At 46.7% G+C, this 25245-nt stretch overlaps 1 protein-coding gene across 1 annotated transcript in view; it reads left to right on the top strand.

The window, feature by feature from the left end:
• Window positions 1–1621: 1621 nt before the first annotated feature.
• LOC144137736 (acid phosphatase type 7-like) overlaps window positions 1622–25245 on the top strand; it is a 38368-nt gene continuing 14744 nt past the window's right edge. The window contains exons 1-6 of the mRNA XM_077669680.1: window positions 1622–1930; window positions 14144–14338; window positions 14896–15075; window positions 15564–15589; window positions 19017–19114; window positions 19819–19890. Of these exons, the coding sequence (XP_077525806.1) occupies window positions 1807–1930; window positions 14144–14338; window positions 14896–15075; window positions 15564–15589; window positions 19017–19114; window positions 19819–19890 (695 nt within the window). The 5' untranslated portion in view covers window positions 1622–1806. The remainder of the gene's footprint in view (window positions 1931–14143; window positions 14339–14895; window positions 15076–15563; window positions 15590–19016; window positions 19115–19818; window positions 19891–25245) is intronic.

Raw genomic sequence — 25245 nt, 5'->3', positions numbered from 1 at the left:
GCTTGCAGATTCAAACAGGCCTAGCGTGGACTTATAGGCCTTCTAACGATGGCGTTGATCTTATTACGCTCGTACTGTAACCAGGCGTGCTAGGCCGCGACATACGTGATGTGGTTGATCACAAAGGAGTGGACTAGTCTGATCACACTGTCCACCTTCATGCCAGCTTTCCGTGATGTGATTCCTCGGATGAGGGCATCACCGGATATTGGCACGGGAGCTTTGAAGAAGCACAGGTTTGAAAAACAAGACGCATTTGCCACTTCGGAGGTTCGGCGGATCTTGATCACGTACCGCTCCTCCTAAACGCTCGGCCACAAGTCGTGGCCAATAAGAAGTTGTAATGACGGGTTTAGAATTCAAATTTTGTGTCTTCTATTACATGCTACGCGGCCGCAGCATACTTATCGAAGGCTTGTAGACTTTAGCGCAACTGTACATGGAAAATACAAAGATACATGTCGTCGTTTCCAAAGACGCATACTTGCGCACACATAATTCATGGCACATAACCTGAGGTTGACCAATAAGGATAAAGCCATTACTTTGTCTGTATATGCGAATGGCCCTTTGTCCAAGTCAGTGCCCACACATGGACACAAGATGCCCTAGCTTTCGCTATTTTCTCTTTTCAAAGCTATAGCTATGGCACTTACTGCACAAAATATTCCGGTTTACTCGCGTAATGATCGTTTTTTTTTTAATTGAGGCAAATTGCTGCGTTCATTACGCAGGGTAAATTTTTCGCGAAAAACTTTTGAGCACAGAAAAGGCAAGCGAGCGGGTCAAACCTTTTACGATAGGCCTCATGAACGTAATAAAAATATAAATAAAAACATAATAAAAACTCCGCACACCGCCGCCAGCCGCTTTGCAAAGTGACGCAAAATGCAGTGCTTTCATGAATTCCGCAACGCGCCGGAACGAGTTAGCTGCGAGGTGACAACCGGGCGACCAATACGTGGCTGCCGCTATCACAGTGCGGGACGTCAAAACAGACATGGGGGCCGACGAACCAAGCTGAGTGCCTTTTTTTCTTTGTCTTGCGAGTACATTATGTGCATTTAGTGAGAGTTTCTTCCATGTCAATATTGAACAAATGCTTGCCGATATCGCTAATATCGGCAAGTCTGCAGCAATAACATAGCCATGTCCGCTTTGAAAGGGCAGGGAACAGAGGTAAGCACGACCATGATCAGCTAAACTTCAGGGTGCATTCGTTGCGCGAGTGCGATAATTATGCGAGTAAATACGGTAATACTTTAAGAATCATTGCAACCACAAAGCTGTAGGCTCTATCATCTCAGCTTACAGTGACCATCCGCAAATTTTTTAATGTAATTCCCACCATTTCTAAAGAAGCCTATTCTATTAAAACGCACCAAATTTTCCTCTTGGGCAGTTAGTTTAGTTGCTTTATCTAGTTCGCAAATCTTTATCTGCATTGACCATGATAGCGCTCCTATACAAATATACGCCTTTGGCTGCAAGGCCAAGACTCAGCAAAAATGCCCCACTCCCTTCGGAGCAGGCCGTCTGGCTCATCGGAGAACTTTATCGGGTTCCGTGGACTTTTTTCTCCTACTGTATCAGCCCAACGAGAGATATGAAACAGTGCCCCGAAAGATATTCTCGCAGAAGTTGTTTCCATAGGGATACGGACCATCTGTCAGCAGCTAACGACAATTCCGTGAATCATATTCAGGCAGTGTGAGAACACGCCCCCCGTGTCCTTCAAGAAAGAGCCTATAAGAACCTGCGTTTGACACAGATACTAAGCGCCCCCTCCTGTGGTGTGCGACCAAAATGGAACGTCTTCGGCGTCCGAGCATCATCGTTGGTCTTGCGGTCGTGTTTTGGTGCCTACGGAAGGCGTCATCAAGCTATGCGGCCTACACGCAACCTCAACAGGTTCATCTCTCCTATGGAGGTAAGGAAAAGAGAGCCGGACGAGTTCGCAGATAGAATAATACTTTATACTTCTCTCACTGTCGTAAGTGTGCTTTATTGAACAACTTCTAGCTCTGCTGGAATCCTGTCAGCTAAAAAATATAATCAACATATCTAATGCAACTTTCACTGCATAACCCAAAAAGGGGCGGCTCTATACCACCAAGCAAGGTCCGCCCCCACAGGCGTTGTATTACATATCGCTACGCTTGGATATTTTTTGCGTCACACTTCACATCGTTAAAACTCGGCATCGGCTGTCAGGTTAAAAAAGCACATCAGGCCTGCTCGCGTCGAGAGAACAACCACCAAAGTTTTTTTTTTTATTACCATAGGTGTCGTACAGATTGGCGAATGGTAACATGATGCTTTTAGGTCCATCTATTAGGACCGGCCATTTTGCTCTTGCAGTTATGCAGTTCATCGCGCATACAATAGCTGAAGCAGTTGTAAAGAAGCACTCCGCCAGTGTCTCCGCGTGATATGCACTATTCTGAACACCAATTTTCTGCAACCATCTCCGAAGCCACCAACGCCACCGCCGCTCAGAAGTAATAGAAAAACAAAAAAATACCGAAAGCAGAAAGAACACTTCCGAGCAGCAAAGACCGAAGAAAGGGCACGTAAGAAAGTTCGGTTTATTCAAGTGAAGAGAGGCACCACGGAAATGAGTGAGGGTGTCGGCAAAGCAGTATTTTTCAAGTGGAAAGAGCAATGAATAAATGCAGACAGCCAAACCAGCAAAAAAAATGCGACATCCGCAGTGTTTCTTTCGTTTTACAGCGTGGGACAAACTGACGCGAAGCACAGCCATTTAGAGAAATGAAGATGGATCCCTTAACTTTTCATTTTGCGGGCCATATCGCCCGCTGCTCGCCGTATCTTCAGATCGCTGGCAGTTGGTTTAATGGTGGAACTGCTACGTCGCGCAACTTCTCTGCACAGCACTAAAACCTGCAGGCACGATGTTCTCAGTGCAATATTCACTACGCCTTCTCGGACACGAGAAATGCGTTTGCCAGCTGTTCTGTTTTTTTTTTCTTGCTGAATCTCGGTGAAACGTGCGTTTGTGTGTTATGACACCTACGATACTGCTAGAAGTGATTGAATATTCAGATTACACGACTGAGGCTTTTTTTAATGTTGCCACTGGTTGGAACCAGGAATATTTACAACTTGCGGCAATTGCAATGGCAAAAACACTGCTTCAGACAACGATGAGTGCTCGTCGTATACGCAGGGGCAAAAACGTGTCGATTGATGAGTTTGTTTTCCCGCTATGCTCGTTGCTTTGCATAAACATTGCTTTCTTCAGCCATTAATTTATCGTGTGTGTGTGTTAAATGCGTACACTGAAAGTTTCTCGGAAGTACTCGTTCGTTTACTTAAGCCGTTATCTCTAACAGTGTCCCTGCGCACTAACTACAAGCAAGTACGCGGTGGGTCAGTAAAAGAGAGCTATAATTTCGAGGAATTGTTCCCGTCACATCCATAATGGCAACGAAAAAAAGGTTCATTTGGCACGAAGCAGATCGCTTGATAGCAAATAGAAAAGAAAGCTCTCGCGTTAGTTTCGTGAAACCGAATTCTACCGCCTGCATTTTGTGCCGGTAGAGTTGCGTGTGTTTTTTGACAACAAGGTCAAGTCTCAAGGTTTCACAGAACCAACCACAGCAAATCGCTGATTGATTGATTGATTGATCGATTGATTGATTGATTGATTGATTGATTGATTGATTGATTGATTGATTGATTGATTGATTGATTGATTGATTGATTGATTGATTGATTGATTGATTGATTGATTGATTGATTGGGGGGTTTAACGCGCCGACGCAACGCAGGCGATGAGGCGTGACGTAGTGGAGGGCTCCGGATTAATTTTGACCACCTGGGGATCTTTAACGTGCGCCGAAATCTCGTACACACGGGCGTTTTTGCTTTTCGCCTCCATCAGAAAAGCGGCCGCCGCGGCCGGGAATCGAACCCGCGACCTCGTGCTCAGCAGCGCAACGCCTTAGCCACGGAGCCACCGCTGCGGGTCACACACACACACACACACAGCAAATCGCTGGACTGCTAGTTGGTACAAAACCATATATTTTAATAAAGCTATGTATGCGAGCATCCCATTGTGCTTGCCGTTTCGATCTCTCTTGTGGCATTCCCCCGCTTTGCGTATTGTCTTTTTGTTCCTTTTGCTGTCGTCTTCACGTACTTTTCTTTACTTTGGGCCGGCATGTGCGCGTGTAATAGAATCGCGTGTATCAGTGGTTAGATGCTTCGCCACAAAGTAAAACTACACCAATTCTTACTCCTCTTGCTTTTTTATCCCACCGACACCAGAATACTTTATTACGTTGGTAACTAAAACATGAACACTCGTTGCGTTTGACTGTGCTTCCATCAGAGTAGCGTGTGTGCATTCGGCCCCGTGGCGAAACAATTGCACCAGAAAATGCATATGTACTGCTGTCTGCTTTTGTTAAATATTTCACAGCAATTTGAAATGTTTTCCAAGTTTGCTGCGGAAAACTTCGTTATGTAGGCTCTCGTGGGATCTATACCCAATGAAACAAGAATTGCGTTCCGCTTGGCTGAATTTTCAGGCTTTCTGAAACGGGCCTGAAATTGCTGTATCTTTTCAATTCCGTTGCGAGCCAAAGGTGTCTGCCACAGCCAGCAGGGGGCGATGCATGTTCATTTAGCAACGGGAGTTCATGAGGCCCGCCGTCGAGCATGAAAACGCAAATCCGAAGTTTAGGCGTGTTAAAGAAGACCTGAACAAGTCTTTATCGCTTGGGTGCGGCCTAAATCGATACGTTGCAGTAGCCGACATCGCACTAACCTGCAGACTCGCCAACTGACCGGCGCCACTCCACAACGTACAATTGTTTTGGATGCACTGTTCTCGACATGCCTTGGCTTCACAAAATTTTCGCTGATGGCGGAATGCATTTTTCTGTCGGTACCCGAGTCACCAAAAACTCCTTCTGTTATTCATCTTAAAATCACGCGTACGGCTCGGCTGTCCGATGTAATTTAACCCACAGCACTTCCTACCTAGTGTTTCAGAGGAAAGAAAAAATATGATAAACTTAATGGTGAAGCCTTGCTAGAGAATGTTAATTGGAGTTTTCATTGATGAAGTTCGAGAGAAGCAGCCTAGGCCTCGCTTGGTTAACCTGTGTCGAATTGACCTGAAGTTAATGCGTGCCAAATGTTCACAAGCGGTCTAAATTACTCCGTTGCTCTCCACTTCGGCATGCTTAAAGGAGCCATGAAGAGAAAACACAAGTTTGGTTCATTCAAAAGATTGTCTCGTTAGAATCATACTGACACCACTTTTAACGTAAACTTCGCTCAAAGAAGCTACATAATTAGGAAAAACGGGAATGGTCATGCGACCCACCAGCTCATTTCCCGCAACAGAACCTATGATGTCACATGAGCTAAGCTCTGCGATTGGCGGAGGCTGGCAGAAGCAGACGCAAATTAGGTAGAGCTTACAAACTAGACGAACGAGCGATTTGCGCTTAAATTTAGGGCACATTCTTTACAAAGCAATAAGAATGATGGGACAAACAGTGCAAGTTACGAAAGCACATGTAAACATAGAAGTACTGATGCGTTCTGCTGTTCGTACTGCGCACAGTATGCTTGGTTTAGCTGCACAGCACTACGGGGCTTGGGGTTGTCTCAGACAACACTGGCCGATTGACGCAAGCAACGGTGTCTTACGTGACCCCATTTGTCGAGCGAGCACTGTTTCAGGTGTCGAATATTTTCTCCCAGAACAAAAACAAGCCAGGTTTAAATGCGGGCAAAAACAAATCAAACGCTTGCCACGGTATGGTGGCGCCATCTAGGTTACGGAACGTAAAGAAACGCGGGAACAAACAAACACCGCTGTATAGGGTGGAGACAACCTTTGAACGGTCCCGTGCCGCCGCAATTGGGCCAACGGGCTCAACGCGTTATTATTTTCGTTTCCCACGAGACCTAGCAACGCGAAACAGACAATATGATTCAAACTTTTTCAGTAAACCGCGTTGCGGCGATAATTTTAGCGCGGTTTTGACACAATGACTTGCTTCGGCGGCGAGCGAGCAACCGAAAATGGCGGCGCCAGCGTATACGTGTCTCTACCCTGTACGGCGGATGCGTGAATGAAGGTACTCTAGGCTGCAGAGCGGTCGGTTCCTGTGATGTCATTTGGGACCACGAAAACGCACGATTGAGCGGGAAAATCAAAATTTTAACCTAAATTGTTTAATTTCTCAGTGAATAAAGCACCGTTTGTATCCGGACAAGCGCTGGGGGCACTTTAAAACACGAAATCTTTCGAATAAAGCCAACTTGCATTTTCTCTTCATGGCTCCTTTTATAGCCCATTTGGGTCTTCGGCACGTTTGAACGATCGATGTTAAAATGTGCTGTGTCGGCGAAGGGGTCGGGAGCTCAACTAAAGGAGATGGGAGATCAAGTTGCCTCTGCAGTGTTGCAATATTTCGAGTAAAAGGATATTACCTTTTGTTGAACACCTCTTTCTTGAATACGGGCACAGGGAGTGGCCAAAGGATGTACTTCCTGACTACTCTAGTGTGTTTAAGATGTTACCATCTTGTATGGGACGTGGTAACTTAATATCTGCACCACCAATGGCCGCCAACTCCTCTCCCTCCCCGTTAATGTTGTATCCTATCAAGGCGAAAGCCGATTGCTAGCCCACACCTTCCGTGCAGGCAGGGGCATATCGTGTCATATTCTGTCAGTCCAAGGTCTCTGGATAATCACACTTGATAAACATAATGTGCATATAAATGTGGCAGGCTTGGGTCGGCTGGGTCGGCTGACGGTATTTACTTTGGCAGAAGGAGGCGTACGTCCCTTTACTGCGAACACATTGTGGTTGTTAGTTCACGGAACTACGCACCCAAATTGCAGTTGAAAAGACACTGGAGAACCATAGGCATCACCTGGCTTCTACTGGTTTAGTTCACAGCGTTTACATATTTCTCCGTATGTACTGCTTACATGATTACCGCTCTATAATCCTTCACTGCAGTAACGACTTTGTACTCCTTCGTAATCCTGACTGTAAAAGTATGGATCAAATGCAAGACAGCTATTAAGGAGACATCTACGCTACTACGCATGACTGTTAACAACAACCAATGAACTTGGAGGGAAGTCCGTAGTGGCGTGTCAGATTTTTTCATTTTTAGGACGACATATATCATTAGCGTGTCTGACTTCGATGTTACCCCAAAGCAGGGCAACTATACACGGCGCAAAGTTGTAGTGAACGCACGAAGACCTGTGCGTCTGCCCTATTATATGTCATTTCGCCCTACTTTCTATTCGCCTGATCCCCGTTTCCGCATTTCAAGGGGACTGTAAGAAAAACTGTAACAAAACCTGTCACGAAATGCAACGAAAGCCGTTAACTGTAGCTTACTCACCAGGCATTCGTGAGGGGCGAAGAAGTTGTGTATGAGCGCACTCGTGAGTGAGCCTGGCGACTAATGGGACAGCAGACGGGAATTGAACTTTAACGTTTACAGCTTCGCTGTGAAATAACTAATTATGACAAGTAAAATATCTTATGAGTAATGACAGAGTAATGTGAGCGGCCACTTTCAGTGCGTTTTTTTAATGCTTCTTTTAGATTGAGAGCTACAGAGAATTTTACACCAGTTCAAGAGTGAACACTTCCAATATGTTGTCGACCCGATAAAAGAGCACAATTTTGGTCAGAAACTAGCGCAAAACAACTTCGCTGGAAAAGAGACAAGGTCGGAGAAAGGTCGGCTTACCGCTGTCCTGCTGCACTTGGTACGTATAACCAGCACGGGGTGTATAAGACAGTAGTGGTTGCGTCGGTGACTACCAACGTCCTGCAATTAACCAGGCGCGGTACGACCACTCAAGAGTTGGAGGGCTTCAAAGGAGCTGGCTATCCTGAAGCCACAAAGGGCCCCCCCTTGAACACGTGGTGGGAAAACTGTTTTCGCGGGCCAGTCGTATGCGCAAATTTTCTTCTGGAAATTGATAGGGGGGAAGGGGAGCCCAAAACGAGAGAGGAGGAGATGACAGCAGGGAAAAAAAATAAAAAGTGTGAAAGAACAAACAGGATACTATGATGTTAAATAACTCTTAGTTATTCCGTGGGCGTATTTTATGTGCCCTTGCGATTGATTTGCTCATTTTAGTTTTTCTTCCGGGAATTGCGAAACGCTCGATCGTTGTGGTGAGAGCAGGCCTCGAAGCCGCGTAACACTGGTGAGTAGCGGGCGACAAAAAACTAAGAATGGGTAGATGACACGCAGATATATTCGCCTCGCCCAACCCGCCACGCCAACCCGAGCTCGAAAATTTCGGGTGTACCGTGGCGTTTTTACACCACCGCAACGTGCATGAGCAAGTTCCACAAGCGACTAATGCGTGAGTAAACAATACTGCGCTGTTCGCGTTGCTTTCGTGTAGAACTCCGAAAAAAAGGATTATCACGGCTATCTGGGGACTGTGGTGCAATGTATTGATAAATCTGCATAATTTTAACTGAGGTCCTCTTTCACGAAGGAAAAATGAAAACAGCCTTTGCGATCAAAGCAAATTAACTCTAGCACCGTATTACCCGTCTTTTCCCTGTCATCCTCCAAGCAGTGCGAAAACGTTTTGTTTGTGCTTGCGTTTTGGTTTTAGCTCCACTAATTTCTAAAGTTCATGAAATTATTCGTAAAAAGGCCGACACGCTTTTTAACAGAACTGAAAAAGCGCGTTTCTTCCAGTGAAAAGCTTATTGCTCTGATCACAGCTCACTCGGAAGCCGCGCTCTTTCTTGGAACAAATCGGGAAGACGAACGTAACACGTCGAGTCATTCGAAACGAACCTTGTGCCGCACAGACATGATTTACTGCCTTTACTGCTTCCGTTTGTCCTTCGTAAAAATGGCGCTGTTTAAATTACGGGTGGATATTTAGATTCGATTTCTTGAAGCGCACTAGGCGCTCTCACACAGCCATTTGATCCAGAATTAAAGCCTCCAACTTGGCCCGACCAACTTCGCTCGAGAGTAGTGACCGCTGCCGGCACGGCCGGCGAAGCACCGACGAACCCCGCTTATTAATCTCGCATGAGTGGATTTGCCTCGAGCGCATCTTTCATACGGGGGGAGCCAATCATACGGGCTGGCGGCCGCCTCCGCCGGAAGGGCCGCTTCAGACACGCGTCAACCCCGAGATTACCACCGCTAGACGCACGCAGCTTCGCGCGGAGTTTGATTCCCCGACCATTGGCGCAGTGTGATATAGCGGCGGCCGTGGATCCAGTGATAATTCTGCCCTGTGCCATAGCATCTGCGTAAGCCAAGTCTCCTGGCCTGTTCTTTACTTACAACTGATGCGCTGCGGCGCTTCCGTCGCGAAGGCACTTAAAAGGCGCCTTCGGCGTTCCTCAAAATTTGAATAATATCCCTTTTTTTTTTTGCTACGCACCCACACAAGTCCCGATTTGGCACTTGCCTTTTTGAAGGCAATGATCTCCAACCTCCTTCATTGCCTTCCCTATGGCGTTCTCTGTACCGAGCACGTGTATTTTTGCGAGGACGCATTGGGTACTCCTGGGGAAAATACTACGGGGTGTCCGAAAACAGCCAGGGTTGCCAATCACGCTAGACGGCATAAGAAATCAACCCCACCAGAAGTTTTCTGGTACGCGTGGGATTTGTCCCCAGGAGTGTTATTGAACTGCCACATTTTATGCTCGAAGTGCCAACGATTCGTGCAACGGACAAGAACACGTTCACTTGCTCCAAACGTGAAAAAAAATCGTACGGCAAGGCGGAGCCATCAAAGTATCTCCCGACCCACGGGATTGGTTGAAAACTCTGCGCCTCAGCCGTAAACGTTATCGGCGAAAGGTTAATGGCAATAAGTACTCGGCTACTGCGCCCGCGATCACACGGTGCCGAGGCCACGTGCGGTACGTCTGTTCGCTCTGTTTGTTTTTGGTCGACACGAGGTTCGCCAAGCGCAACACACACAATACAGATGAAAGAAAGATGCAAGGATAACATGAATCTTATCCAGGACGCCCAAGAGGCTAACGCCATTCCAAAAGCACAGATGCGTACACTGTGAACGCACAGGCATAACACCATAGAAAACCTGCCCTTCTCTCAAAGAAACGAAGCATTTGAGGAGCTCTAGCAGTTTCGAAACAGCTAGTGCTTATATACTAGCACTACTTGTTAGTGCTAGTGTTAGTAGTAGCAATACTTGCTAGTGCTAACCTGCAAACTTCTGCACTACAGACCATCTCAGAGAGAGAAAGACGCAAGGACAAGCGCAGCTCTTGAATAACAACAAATGTCGAATAGAAATTCATTTAAGCTAGTTCGTGTATCGGTGCAAAATAGTGTGAACTGCGTAAATTACATACGCACACCGATAAAGCATACAAGGGCGTGAATAGGGCCCGATGTAGAACAAATGTGATTTAGCAGGGCTTGTTGGGCGATGTACACAAAAATCTTTGAACTGCGCAATTACAGACAACCGCTAAGGTCTTTCACCGAGTAAAGAAAAAAATTGGTTCATGCCTCTTTCATAGGAATCGGGAAAACACGAAAGTGAAATGTGCCTTCACAAGAGCATTTATGGTGCATCCATATGAACTTGCACATCGCTATTTATATTACGTCGGTATGGCACCCATAGACGCATCAACGTTAGGCACTGAATTGCACGCACCGGAACATTGCGTAAACCCGACTACAACCACATCCCCTTTAAAACCGCGCGAACGAAGCGGAACCGAAACCGAAACTGAAAGCAGTAGGTGGCGGAGGGTGTCTCAATTCACCGGCGTCCCGCGCGCCCGAAGAGGCTGGCATCGAGGCGCCAACTGCCGGCTCTCATTAGTGTCATGATGAACTACTTCGCTTTGCTTCTCGTAGACGGCAGCATCTCCTAGACGGAATCTGAATAAAGTAGTGGGAAAGATATTGGCCTCGAGGACATACCGTGGCGCCACCTACGAATGACGTCACTTTTAGGACGCCGCGTCGTGTTGCCGTTTGCTACAACACATTTCCTGTGCGTATGCGACCGCGTGTTTTTTTTGTTGTGGACGCCGTCTCTCCAATCGTGAATTTTATGCAAATTACCAAAAAAGTGGTCTGCAGACCGAATAATTCGGGTAAGCAATCAGCGACGTGCTTGTTCTTGGCGACACCGTCGCGTTTAGGTGGTTGCTACCATAGCGACCCGAGGCTCGTACACAGCCAGCTAACGCCAAGGACGATGCAACTGATGCCGAGAAAAGTGCGCTGTAACTTCATTATGAAATACTTGTGACGAGACATGTACAAGACTGTGTGCAAAGAAACACCTTGTAACAGCGACGGAAACGGGTCGCTCACTTGTGAGCTCACTGCGCGTACTGCTCGCATTGCCTGGTAAATGAATGACTACGCGAGGACGGGGATCGGATTGCCTCGCCGCACATGCTCAAACTGCTGATGTGATCTGCAGTTTGGCTTAAGCAGTTCCTGTTTCCTCTACAATATTTTTATAGTTATGCCCGGATTTGATTAACGATGACTGCCGTAGCCTGTACTCTTCACGGCTGATATCTTTACTTTTCGCGACAACTTGTCCGCAATGTATGAATGGTATGTAGATGATAAATTCTTTTATTAGGAAGGGAAGGACCGAAGGTCGCTGGTGGGGGAAGACGGGGAATAGGGAGGGAGGAAGACGCCCACTAAATCACGCTCGCCTGGCCACTGAACAACACCGAACTGGGCTGAGGTCACCAGGTGTTGATGATGTTCAAGGATGTCGCTATGGAATGCTCACGAACGCGAGTTTTCAACGCCTTCGAGTGGGTTTGGACATGACTATATTTATTTTTCATTATGACCTCGGCGTGGGAATTTATAATTGCGACGTGGGCTTTTGTCTGTTTACAGTGAGCCTGCCTTTCTCTAGCATGAATTTCGAGATTAACGACTGCTCACAGAAGGCGAGGCTGTGTACGAAGAGAAACACGTCGTTAATGATTTGGGGTGATGGGGATTCTGGAGTAGGAGAACTGAGCGTTAGGGGCCCCCAAGAAGTTAGGGGAACCAAAACGCAACACGCACGCGTGCGACGGGAGGGTCTTCTCCAACAGCTCGCAGCCAGCTTCGGGTGCACGTAATCGAGTGTTGGAAACTTTCGGCTTAGCGTCGAGGTCGATATTTCATCGCCGCTATCATTATAGTTACGAATGACAGACCTTAACAGAACTTCTCCCCGCACTGTCGCCCCCTTCTCGTATGTGCAACTCTGTATCCGCGGTGAAAGCCGTTTAAGCAATCGATGATCAAGATGCCTGCCACGGCCTCGGCCGATTCTTGCGTGCAGGTGTCGCCACCCTTCGAGCACTCGCCAAACCGCGCGTGAACGGGCACGGCCGGGCTAGAGCGGCGGCGCGCACGGCGCACGTTGCCGCTGTAGCCCGGCCGTGGAATGGGCCGGCGGTGCCGGGACCGATCTGTGCGGCCAGTCGGCGTAAATCGCAGCAAATATTTGAGCATCGCTTTGAACACCACAGCTGATGGCACTACCTAGTACAATTTTTCACCACACTAACATCCACTTTCACCAATCGGGAACTTCTTTTCCACTATTTGCGTGTTTTTAAACAGCGGCGGCAAGTTGGTGCTGCACCGACCTGCGTCGGTTCGAGCCGCTCCGTCGGCCGTGCGGGCAGGGACGGCGGGTGCGTGTGCGGAGCGTTCCTGTGGGCAGTAACCGCTTCATGATTTCTTGCTTTAGGCTTTATACTTTCTTGCAAACAAGGACAATCTAGAAACTTAACTCGGTGATCGTCATGGTCTACATTGCTGATCGGGGAAACAAACCACAGCTTACGCTTCGCATACGTCATGCACCACTAGGCTCAAGTTGTTTGCGGATAATGTACCACAGTTGATACGGTTATGAAGTCCCCATGAGGTCAAACTGTCCTTGACGCGCTGAGAATTAACTTCACACGACGGAAATTAACACGAAAATACTTTTAGAACGCGTGTCCTAAACGAAGTGTCACGCGCTGCAAGCCAGCTACGCTGCAAGATAGGAACGGTGATCCTACAAGTGACGTCAAAACAATCGCAGAGCCGTCATCTCCAGTGGTGAGCCTCGCGGCTAACAAGGCGCGTTCGTAGACCTACTTGCGCTTGAATTCGTAGTGCAGTGGGCAGAGTGCTGTGTACCTCCCGTTGCGGCGAGAGAGTTTTTGGCTGGTGTCCTGGCGCAGCCGTGTGAATGGAACTTTTTCCGGAGACCTCATTTCCGTGCCGTATATTAGGCCGCCAGATCTTGGTGTGCCCGGGCATAAAACACTTTCGTGTTAAAAGAGAACCGGTAATTGTGCGCCCAAATAACACCTTTAACCTGCAGGGTTCCTGGTTAATTATGTTTGACCGTGCAAAAAATGGACGGAAGAAACAAAATTAGCAGTGGCTTAACTCGGCTATGCCAGGATATACGTAGCGTGTGCTAAGGTCCAGCTGGTTATTCTTAGCTTTCCTGGTTGTCTAGGCGTAGCTTGATTAACATGGTTACTGCTGTTTCAATGACACACACATGGTATACATATTACATGACAGATGTATATTTATTAAGCGGCTATGGCGCAGCCTCACTAATCGCCCAAGAGCTAAGCGTTCCACAGGCGCACGCCGCTGTTGTTGCTGCGACGCACGAGCCATCGGTTTCACACCCGGCCACCCCTCGCATGATCATCAAGTGGACCGGGCCGCCACGTGCGGAACGGAGGTCGGCGAAGACGCTGGGCGCTCGGGGTGTGTGAGAGACGCCAGGCAGCAAGCAATGTTCTGTACGCCGTGTGACGTCACTGCTCATCACGCATGCGCAGCACGGCTCTCCAGGAGCCACGCGAAACTGCTCAACATCCGCCGGTGTAGCTCAAGCTACAAAACCGAACATTTTAAAAGAACGTCCAAGTCTATTCGAAAGGCTTTATATTGTGTATTATTTTGTGAGGTCGTCCACTACAATAACCTACAACCTAAACGTGAAGAAAAAGCTTTGAAGAATGAATAAAAGTAACCGTAATTGTTTTCTTTTTTTTTTGTACGGAAATTTAGCGTGTACCTCATTACCTCTTTTGCAGCTAATGAAAACCAGAGGGTGGTAACCTGGGTAACCTATGACGCTTCGACGACGCCGACCGTTGAGTACGGTGTCAACGGCTTCGAGCTCAAAGCCGTAGGCTCAACCACCAAATTTCAGGATGGAGGCAAGAAGAAGAGGGTTCTGTACATCCACAGAGTGCTTCTGAAGAACCTTAAATGCGGCACCCAGTACTGTGAGTTGTTTCTGTTGTCTTGCTTCTAATGTTTCATGTACACGACAGGCTGCCAATATTACAAGCCTTCCTGAGGCATCAGTATTAGTTAATGAAGGTAAAGTAAGCATCGTCGTTCCCCTGATGTAAGTTTTATTATAGAATAACCTTAAGGAGCGACATCACCTACTTTTATCGCCTCAATCGACCTCCAGTTTCGTCGTAGACTGACCTCTAAACCAAACCCGAAGGATGTCGTTACTAGGAGGACATAAAGTGGGTCTCGCTGGTGACGGAGCTATGTTACCTAGTAGACAGATTATGTGAATAATCACTCGTCGATTGTCAAGGGGTTATTCAGTGTAAGCACTCTTTTATTCGAAAGCACACTGTACAATTCCATCAATGGCATCACCTTTAGGGTAGCTGCAACGTAAAATTATTGTAACTTTTCTATTACCAGTGTCATATACTTTTAACGTCGTAATGTTAATTGTTAAGTACAGCTGTGACAATGCTCCTGTGTTTTGTTAAAGTAACGATGGCGGAAAATATTATGCTAATCTCCCTAATTGCAGTGTACCACTGTGGCAGCGCTGACGGCTGGAGCGCAATCTACAAATTCAAGGTGGCTCCCCAAAACTCCAGCAGTGCTACCCTTGCCGTTTACGGGGACCTTGGTAGCGCCAATGCTCGCTCTCTGTCCGCGCTGCAACGGGACGCTCAGACCGGCACCATTGACGCCGTTCTACATGCTGGTAAGTGGCCGCAGGAAAGTACACTTTGAGGAAGGATGTCTTGGCGAATCCTGGACATGTTTTTCTTGGTGCCGCCCCTTTTCTTTGAAGCTGTCTTCAGGGCCATTGCAAAATGATTTCTGCTAAAACAAACGCAATGCAAACTCAACGTACATATACGCAAGATTTTTTAGTTATTTTACTTTATAGACCAACGCGAAGAGAAGTTATCAATGAGCTGTCTCTAGTGCAAATACCACAAGGAGTATGGATCACCTTTTCCAGTTGAACGGCCGTGTTTTCTCAATAACAGTTAATATCTTTGCGTATACGGTGTGCAGGTTACTTGCTTTGTTTTTTAGTCTTTCAAATGGCAATCTAGACATTTGGGTCACCAAGATGAACCTCGCGCGAACTGAATAAGTAGCGCACGCTTAAGCTATCTCCTAAGGGTCATTTGCATGAAACACTTTTACAATGCCGTCACGCGATCCTTTTGTCTCTTTTAGGTGACTTTGCTTACGACATGCACTCGGTAAGTTGCTCCTTTCAGTGTAAGGTGCCTATTTCATTAAGTTGCTCTGGAGAATGTGTAAAGAGCCGCCAGAAGCTGCACAGAGAAGCGGACGCGCCGCAGATAAAGAGTTTGAGAGGATGGTCCTGAAATGTGAATCGAACCCGTCGTATCATCTGTCTTCCGGAATTCACGTCTCTTTGTAAAGACAAATGGTTATTGCTTGCTGGCAGCCACCCATGCAAATGAATGCGCAGTGTCCTTATTAATTCCTTTAATCCACCGCATTCTTTATATCACGACTGAATTAAAATGTATCACGTGGAGAGGTCGAAGATCACAGCGCAGGCGTGGGCTATACACAGTGTCATTGCGGGATCGACATCCATTAAAAGGCACTTCAACCTCTCTTCGTAACAAAACGATGGTATGTTGGTGTGCCGAGAAAAATCAACCCTCTTCGCCCGTATCGGCAAAATACCATGGCACGCTCCGTTCTATAATTTTTGTTCGGGGAAGTTTTCCTTCGAATTCTTTGCAAGAAAAACGAAGCTCTTGAGAACTCTCCAATTGACCAATATAAAAAGCACTGCCAGTTTATTAAAACATTTACATTTGCAGTATTTCAAGCAAACGCTGACGTTGCAGTGTTTTTCCTTCAAAAAAATGGCGGACTATGGTGTGTAGAACTGGCGCAAAACCCTTGTCGTAACTTTCACATGCACCATGTCAGCGCTTCTCCCAGGCTGTGATTTTATGCCTCGGAGGAAACCGCGTTTCATTGTTTAGTTAGAACGAACTGTTGTCTTTATCGTGACAGTAACTTGCGTACCTAATTCGATAAACATACATGTAAATATTTGTTATGTGGAGCCTAACTAGCGTGAACAGCATTCAAAAGTGATCTTGGAAGAGGCGAGTCACTACCAGATAAGGTGAATTTGGTCCTTGTCGAAGGGCTCAGTCTTTGGTTTTACGCCGCAGGCAATTTAAAGTAGACTTCCCGCTCAGGCTGTTTGAGGGTGCTACGTAATTACATCGGGATTAACATGGTCATCATTAAGAAAAAAAACAGATTAACGACTGGATGGTGCGGCAGTCTTGTCCAGTTGAGAAGGCAAACTTACAAAAGCTCTTCTCCGCAAGCTGGAGTTATACATGCTATAATGAGAATAAAAAAAAAATTATTCTACTAGCGAAGAAGTCAACAGCCGAACAGATTTTTATACTCTTTCTTGATTTGTCTTGATAGCATTCTTGTATAAGCAGTCTATCAAGAATTTTATACAACAGCGAGCGTCGACCTATCTTCATCTCAGCGCCTTATTACGGGGTCAAGTGGCAAAACAGGCCAGTTTGCACGATCGTGCGAAAAGCTCTCTCCAGTCCACTGGTTGTCCTTAAAAGGCACATGCCCTGCGACAATATCCACGCGGGATGTTTAAAACGCCAGAGCGACCACAGCGCAATCGGCATGCGCGATCTTCAAATTTTGTTGCATATCGTTTGCCCGCGCGCTGCTACTGAATGTAGACGCTAATAAGGCTAACTTATAAGGGTAATCTATCTAGTGCAAATGAGGGCGTTGCTATTGCTCGATGCGCAGTAGCTACCTAAGCAATGATAGAACTATGAACCGCAAACGAGGGAGGGGGCTCGCTCTAAAAACGACAGCATTAGCTGACGACTGTTACGCCAGAGAGTGCCTTTGCGTGTCCGTTCATTCTTGTTTACGTCGCCGCTTGACGCCTTGTGAAGGCGCTGACATATCGATCGGTGAACACTCCCATGATGTTACCAGGCTTTAAAGCGAAGCTTTCTATGTACCACTGATGGCGTCCGTGCGAACCACAAAACGCACTGCAGCAAAGCCAACTTCTTCTAACGATGACGATGATCGTGGGTGAAGACAAGAAAAAAATGCTTTCAGTTATCAGAATCAAATCTGGGTCCCTCGCGTTATGAATCCGACGCTTATCTGATTCCGCAATTCCGACATGGTTGTAGCAGTTTGGATTTGGAGAGGGGTGCACGGACATTCAAAATTCGACAGAAATATTATGCACCCCCCAGGATAACGACGAAGGTTGAACGCAAAGCTTTCTTAGTGTGAAATCCAATGGTGAAGGGTAAAAGTCAAAGCCATGCGAAATCCAATGGCGAAGGGTTGAAGTCAAAGCTGCTGCGAACAAAAGTCCGAACTTCGGACTCTAGTCACAGTCAAAGCTCGACGAGTCAAAGTCCAGACTCAGACGACAACAACAAAATCTCCCACGGGGAAGCTGCGCGTTCAACCATCATCGTCGTTGCACAGAGGGGTGCAGGATTTTTTGCAGACCTCTCTGGGTGCCCATTCTCTACGTCGAATCTCAGTGTTTTAAAAACGATAGACTTTCTTGGGCTACTCAAACCCAGAAATTTCGGTCTGTCTGTCTGTCTGTCTGTCTGTAACTCGATTCAGCCACCCGGCCAAAGTAAAAGAAGGCCTGCGCAATGGTCTTATTTAGTCACAGCTAAATCTACCTGTCTAAGTCCGATGTAATGTTCATACTTGTCAACAATGTTGAATAGGAACAAGACATTACGCAAATATAAGACAACATATTAATACAGAAGTGATATTTGCAGTGTTCCTTTATCAAAAATCATACATGCCTGATTTTGCGAAATTAGATACTTCATCAACTGCAGAAAAAAGTTTACTCCACCGTCGCCTGCTGTCGCCCGCGCCCCTATAGCTTCTGGCGGCGTTTTAAGAAATCAACCGGCAACAGTTACGAAAGGTTCCACTAGATAGGTTCCATGTTCTGCTTAGAACGCACGTGGACGGGAGCAGCGCAGTTCTATAAACGTTGAAGTATGGCGACCTCGATCCACGCGCATCTCTGCCGTACGGCAGCGTTGGCATCGAGACACCCGGCCTGGAGCAGTGGAACGCGGTAAATTTAAAATGATTTAAGCAAACCTTTGGCGTCTTTACGAGGGCGACGCAAGATGAACAACATGAGAGGTGAGTGGGAAAGCAAAGGGAGGCATTTACTTGGCAAAAGACGATAAAGACTATCGGAATTTGTCGACATTTGCTACGAAAGTAGCATATACGCGGCCAATTTTTTTAAAGAGGCGGTTCTCAACTCGCAATGATCGCGAAACACGCTTCTTTATAAACCTGTATTACAAGTGTACTCCCTCTTTAAATCTTCGCCCATCTTTTATTATGAAAAAAGAAATGCATTTTTATTTATTTTTATGGCATTTACTTCCTGATATTTTATTGCTTGCGTATTTGGCCGTCCCACAATCTTTTAATTGTTCGGAACGTTTCTTTAGTTGTATATTGGAATAAGTGGATTTCCTGAGCAACGAAAAATTATGTTCGAAGATGCGTTACTGAGAAACCTAAGGGTAGTGGCGTACAGTTTGTGATGCGCGAATGTGTTTTCAACAGAAAGATGGGAAAGTAGGAGACATTTTCATGCGTCAGATTGAAACCATCGCTGCCTACGTTCCCTACATGACAGCTGTGGGAAATCACGAGGAAAAATAGTAAGTATACAAGAAGGTACAGTAAGGCTGCCCAAAGTTTTAGGGCTATATTAGCGCCACACAACAACCATGACGCTCGCAAGAGCCGTTCATACTAAACAATGTCATCCCAACTACTTTTGTTTAGCGTAAATGTCACAACCAATTACTCGCTGGTACACTAGCGCTGTAACCCATAACCGATAATGAAGGAGCTTTTCGGGTTCCGCTGGCAAGAACAAAATGCTACCAGCATGATATAAAGCAGTGAGATTCCGTTCGTAATACTGAGCAGCCACAAAGAGCACTAGCAACCCAGTTTCATAAAGTTGACAGTGATGAGACACTTCATGTGGATTAAACCACGTCAATTTGATGTCACCATCTAACCTGAATAGTATAATGTTAGTGCTCTACGTAGACAATCCAGCATAGCGAATGTAGATCTATGAAATGATGTCATAGAGAGTGTCTTTACCCCACAACGTCAAACAGCATCACTGAGAGGCTTTTTGTTCTTTTCAAGACGTAACTGCACAGAGATAGGACCGCAATTTATTAGCAACTACCAACAACTTGGCGGTCACCAGACTAAACGAAAAACCTGATGCCTAACGGCTAAGGATTTAAGTGGCTAATATACATTTGATCGAAGCAAGCTATTACATTTTATTTGGGTGTCTGTGTTTCGTTTTTATAACCGAAATTCTGTGCTCGTCCCGCAGCAACTTCTCAAACTACAACAGTCGTTTTACGATGATGGACAAATCGGGAAATGTGAACAACTTCTTTTACAGGTGAGAGTCCCTTCGCATATAAACTTTGATAAAGTGCTACTTAATTCCTGTCTATTTTCAGTCGGCTGTGTTAGGACTGAAGTTAATGTTAAGGCTTAATAAAACTTAAATGCACGCCCCGAATTCCCAACCGAAAAGCATATTTTGAATACAGATTTACAATTATAGATATCTGTAAGTGGACTGCAACGTGTTGGGGTATTTCTAAAAAGCTGGGTAAATTCTTTCCAGTGTCATTTTTAAGGTTCAAGGAGTACTGACACTAAATTTTTGTGTTATGTTTTTTTCGCTTCGATGGGTGCATATTAGCCCACTAATCATACAATCGCACATTAGCCGGTCGATCGCAGCGTAAACAATCATTTACGGCATCGTTTATTCGTGTTAGTTTCGGTTTCGACAAAACGAACGCCGAGCGGCCGCCATGACAGGCGCGGTAGCACCTGACGTCATTACTCATGTCGCACCGCTGCCGGTCTGAATGCCCGCGCGCCCGGGCAGCATGACGTCAGTCCAAAAACCATGACGTGTACATACGGTGTAGCCGCGCGCGCCAACCGCAGGCAGCGGGTCAGCTACGTCACGGGAGCCCTGACGTCGGCAGTTTGGGGCAAGTAGCAGATGATGTCATGCTGGCCCGCTCTGGGCTTTATCGTGCGGGCAGAGATTAAAATGGATTTAAAATATATTAAACTGAACGGCTACTGTTGAAACTTGCTGAGAGATATCTCCTGATAAAAAGGAAGCATTTTACATTGTTATCTCAGCTTTGAAATTTCGTGTCCCTACTCCTTTAAGCCTTTAATATCTGTTTTCATGAATCGCGTAAGGTACACAAAATTGTGCTGAGGTACAGAGAATCGCACAGAAAACATCAGCGCGAGACGCCAGCCGGGTATCGCGCACAGGGAGAGTGAAACCGCAGTGTTTTAAAGGGTCGTAGGTGGCTCTGAGAAGGGGTGACGCAGCGCACGCCGGGAAAAAGAAACAGGAACACCACAGGATGCTAGGGCGCCAAGTGCAATACCAGCCGTCTTGAGATATGAAGGTACCAACGGGGACGTACAGGTGGCTCCTGGTGGTGCCGAGCGAGCAGAACAAGCTCGTTAAGTGGAGAAAAGCGCGGGCGCAGCAAAGTTTAGTAGAAAGTCCAACAGCAGATCAACCGCATGGTCCAAGTAGGCTTCCGCCTTCACAGTCTTAAAGAAGTTATAAGTACCCCCGTAACTTAAGGGTCTTTGCTTTTAAGATACACAATAAAAGGAAAAAAATGCGGTGTATGCTCAGGACGTTCTAAGAACGTGAAAGCGAAACCATAGTTGGACCCTCTGTTCCCCTGCTATCGAACTTTCTGTTGAACTTTGCAGCCGTGATGGTGCCCACTCGACCAACCTCCTGAACAGCACCCTCCGGAGCTTGTTACGCTCGCTCATCGTCGCCAAAAGCGTCCTGTTTGTCCCAGGCGGTGCCTTAACCTTATAGGCGGCTCGTGTGTGCGGGCGGCAGTGGCGTACCCTCCAACGGCGTTGCGCCTCTTCGTACTTTTTGCAGCATGAGCTACACTGGCCGAGGTGGAGCAGTTTCGCGTGGCTCCTGGAGAGCCGTGCTGCGCAAGCGCGAGGAGCAGTGACGTCTTGCGGCGCACAGCTGGTGCGCCGGAGCCGTTGCCGCCGCGACTGGATTGGATTGGATTGGATTATATTAGATCGGATTAGATTAAATTGGATAGGATTGGATTCGATTCGATTCGATTCGATTAGAAATCGTTTTAGCAGCAGTAAGCATGGTAATCAGCTAATCCTAGACAACCAGGAAACCTTAGAATAACCAGCTGAACCTTAGCTCACGCTGCGTATATCGTGGCATAGCCAAGCTAAGCCACTCCTAATTTTTGGAAGGCCGACTAAAACCCTGCTTCCCAACTGCTGTTTCCCTCTTTTAGTACGCAATTCCCTGCGTGTGCTCCTCCCTGGCGTGGTTATGGCGTGGGATCACGGAAAAAAATTTTGTGTTAAAATGCTATGAGGGAAATATCTATGTGCAGGTCAATGGTAAAATTGTGTGTGTGTGCAGTAGGATTTAAGATTACTCAAGAGAAGGATTTCAAAGAAGATACTTAAAACACTCAATGCTTAGTTCTCTCTAAAAATAACGACTCGGGCCTTCTCTTTGTGCAATTTACAGATAAAAGGTATTTTCAATAGTGTTTGATATTCAAGGTGCTGCATTCAGCTTTGCGCAGGAGTCAGATTTCTTCAGTTCCTGAAACGACAATAAAAAAATTACACCATCTTCCCGTGGGGAACCATGAGGAGGATGCTAAACATCAAGGGGGGTCCATGTACGTTCCGTCGTGTTGCCGTTATGTTGTTTCATTTATCGGAGCACAAATGGGAACGTAGTGTGAACCCCCATGTAGAGACAGAGAAATGTAGAGACAGTGAAGAGACCGACATCCGCGTTACCTGATCGAAAACCTCCTGGTTCTCGTCCTTCTTTATTGCGTGATCACCCTCCTACCCCGCTGCCCGACCTCTTCGTCCTCTTCTCTGGTTGAGCTGCAAGGCGCGTGGCGCTTCCACCCACAGCTTTCCCACGGCAAATTCAACATCCTCCTCTAAAGTTTTCAGTTCGTCGTTTCCGTTGGCGTTCAGCTTCGCGTGCCTTCGTTGTATCAGTAGCTTCTTGACGTAGTTTGAATGAGTCAAGGACATAAGGCGCGTTCGTAGCACTTGCTCCGTTCTCGCTTTGTAGTGCAGTGGGAAGAGCGCCACGTACCTCCCGTTGCGGCCAGAGAGTCGTGGGATCGAAACCGGGCGCCGCCGAACTATTTCTTTTATTTAGAGTGGACTGCGCTGACGTGAGGCCAAACGCTGACGGGGCTGAAGAGACACGCATGTGCAGTAGAGTGCGGCGGCGGACAACAACGACAACAAGGGAGGGGGGGACACAGCCCCGAGCATGAGATGCTTTGCATCTAAAAGAAAACAAAGGGCCTGGAGGCTTACCGCCTCTTATTTCAATTGAAGCATGCAGAGGTCATTAAAAAAGAGCGTTCAGTGGAGTGTCCTAAGTGCACTCAATTCAAACAATGAGGGGCCTGAATAACGTTCATACAGGTTTGAACGTCCAACATTCAAGCATTTTGTTCCTTACTCGCAGAACCTAAGACATCTTTGTATCAAGAATACCGCAAAAAAGGCAAAACTGCTGCAAACTGGCAACTAACACAACTATAAATTTGCCCCAAAATTCTGCTTCGATATCTTCAACACCTGTCCAGGGTACACAAAAGGCACAAAAATAAGTAAATAAATAGAATAAATATTATACAATACAAAACGAAAATAAAGTCACTGGCAGTTTATTGCTCTCCACGCTCGCCATCGCGCTCTCCATCGGGCTGGTAGAACAAAATGATGTGGAACAAAATTCCCCGTCCACCTATTCGCGTTGTATTGCAATTTCCAGTCTTGCCCACTTAAGCTGTATGACAATGCGGCGAAAACAAAATAACACGAGAGCTTTGAGTAGGCCGTCGAATTTTCAATAGAATTTGGCGCCACTATTATTCGAGTCCTAACATGAAATATCGAGCATTTCAAATTGTCACCATCACAGAGTGTCTCAAAATGGCATAGCATTTATTCAGTTTATTCAAGAAAAGGTCACGTATGAGCTCAAGATGGCAACCAATATGAGCTTAGGAGGCTGTCCCGTAAGGAATATGATGTGCAAAAGCAAGCATTCACCTAACTATTGTACAGATCCGAAGGAACGCCCACCCAAAGTAGACTAGTATTAACTGAAAAATACGGGATGGGCAAACTTTCCCGTCAAGTTCGGAAAACTACAAGAAAGTGGCCGCACCACCAACGAAAACTGTGGAGATATAGAAAAAATAGGAGATGGGTGAAATTTTGGGTTAAATAATTAACCGAATCAGCAAATAAACACATGATTCTCGCTAAATTTGTTTACTCATCGGTGCTAAAGCCATGGATTTTAGGGGTGGGCGAGCTTTGGGGTTCTTTAGTAAATTGAGTATTTCACTCTCAAAGGGGATGGACGATGTTTCGGGAGAGTGCGTTCTCTCGGAGCTCTACGGTACACAATAATAACAAATGAAACCACAAAGTGTGGTTCAATAACATCAAAAGCAAATCTCTAGCTGACCCGCCGCGGTGGCTCAGTGGCAAAGGCGTTGTGCTGCGGAGCACGAGGACGCGGGTTCGATTCCCAACCGCGGCGGCCGCTTTTTTGATGGAGGTGAAAAGCCAAAACGCCCGTGTGTACCGGCCGGTTGAGGTGTCGGCGTAACGCCAGACAGTTACCGGCCTCTGTCCCCCCTCCCCCCCCCCCCAACAACCACTTCCTCATCATCATCATCATCATCATCCCGTGTGTACGAGATTTCGGCGCACGTTACAGATCCCCAGGTGGTCGAAATTAATCCGGAGCCCTCCACTACGGCGGCCCTCGTCGCCTGCGTTGCGTCGGCGCGTTAAACCTTACAATCAATCAATCAAATCTCTAACTGAAAGCAAAGCGTGCAAAAAACGTGTACGCTGCAATTGTTCTCAGTAGCGTAGATGCTGGTTCCGTAATCTAAACTATTGAACATACAATGGTGGTATTAACACTTCTTCGGGATACTGAACACGACATAACACTGTAAATCCTCCGGCGTTCGATTTGTTTGCCTGACGGCTTGTGCACGTTTCAAGTGTGTTTCTGTTTGTATGTTTATGTTTGTAAAGAAACTTATCGTGTATGTCGTAGCAAGTCAGGCGGCTAGTCTGACTAACCGGGCCAGTTAAGTAAGAAGTTTATTTCTCTCTTTTTAACCCTAAAGTGTTTTATGCCCGGGTACACCAAGATCTTACCGGCGTCATATCCGTCACGGAAATGACATCGCCAGGAAAAGTTCCATTGACGCGTCTCCGCCAGGATTCGAGCCACGAACTCTCGCGCCGCAACGGGAGGTACATATATCGCTCTGCCAAGTGCGCTATGTTTCAAAGCGCAAGTTGGTCTACGAACGCGCCTTATATCTTTCCCACTACCTTGTTCATTCAGACGGTGCTGACGTCTAGGACAGGCGACGCGAAGTAGTTCATCATGACACTAATGAGCGCCGACAGTTGGCGCCTCGATGCCACCGTCTTCGTCTACGCGGGACGCGGGTGAATTGAGGCACCATCTTCCACTTACTGCTTTCGGTTTCGGTTCGGTTTCGTTCGCACGGTTTTCCAAGGGCTGTGGTTTCAGTCGAATTTACGCAATGTTCAAGCGCGTGCAATCCAGTGTCTAACGTTGATGCGTCTAACCGTTCCACACCAACGTAATATAATT

Source organism: Haemaphysalis longicornis, unplaced genomic scaffold (genome assembly GCF_048455015.1).
Source record: "Haemaphysalis longicornis isolate Haplotype H1 unplaced genomic scaffold, Haemaphysalis longicornis Haplotype H1 scaffold_49, whole genome shotgun sequence".
Lineage (NCBI taxonomy): Eukaryota > Metazoa > Arthropoda > Arachnida > Ixodida > Ixodidae > Haemaphysalis > Haemaphysalis longicornis.
Note: the sequence above shows the minus strand (reverse complement) of the source record. Positions and strands in the feature narration are given on the sequence as shown.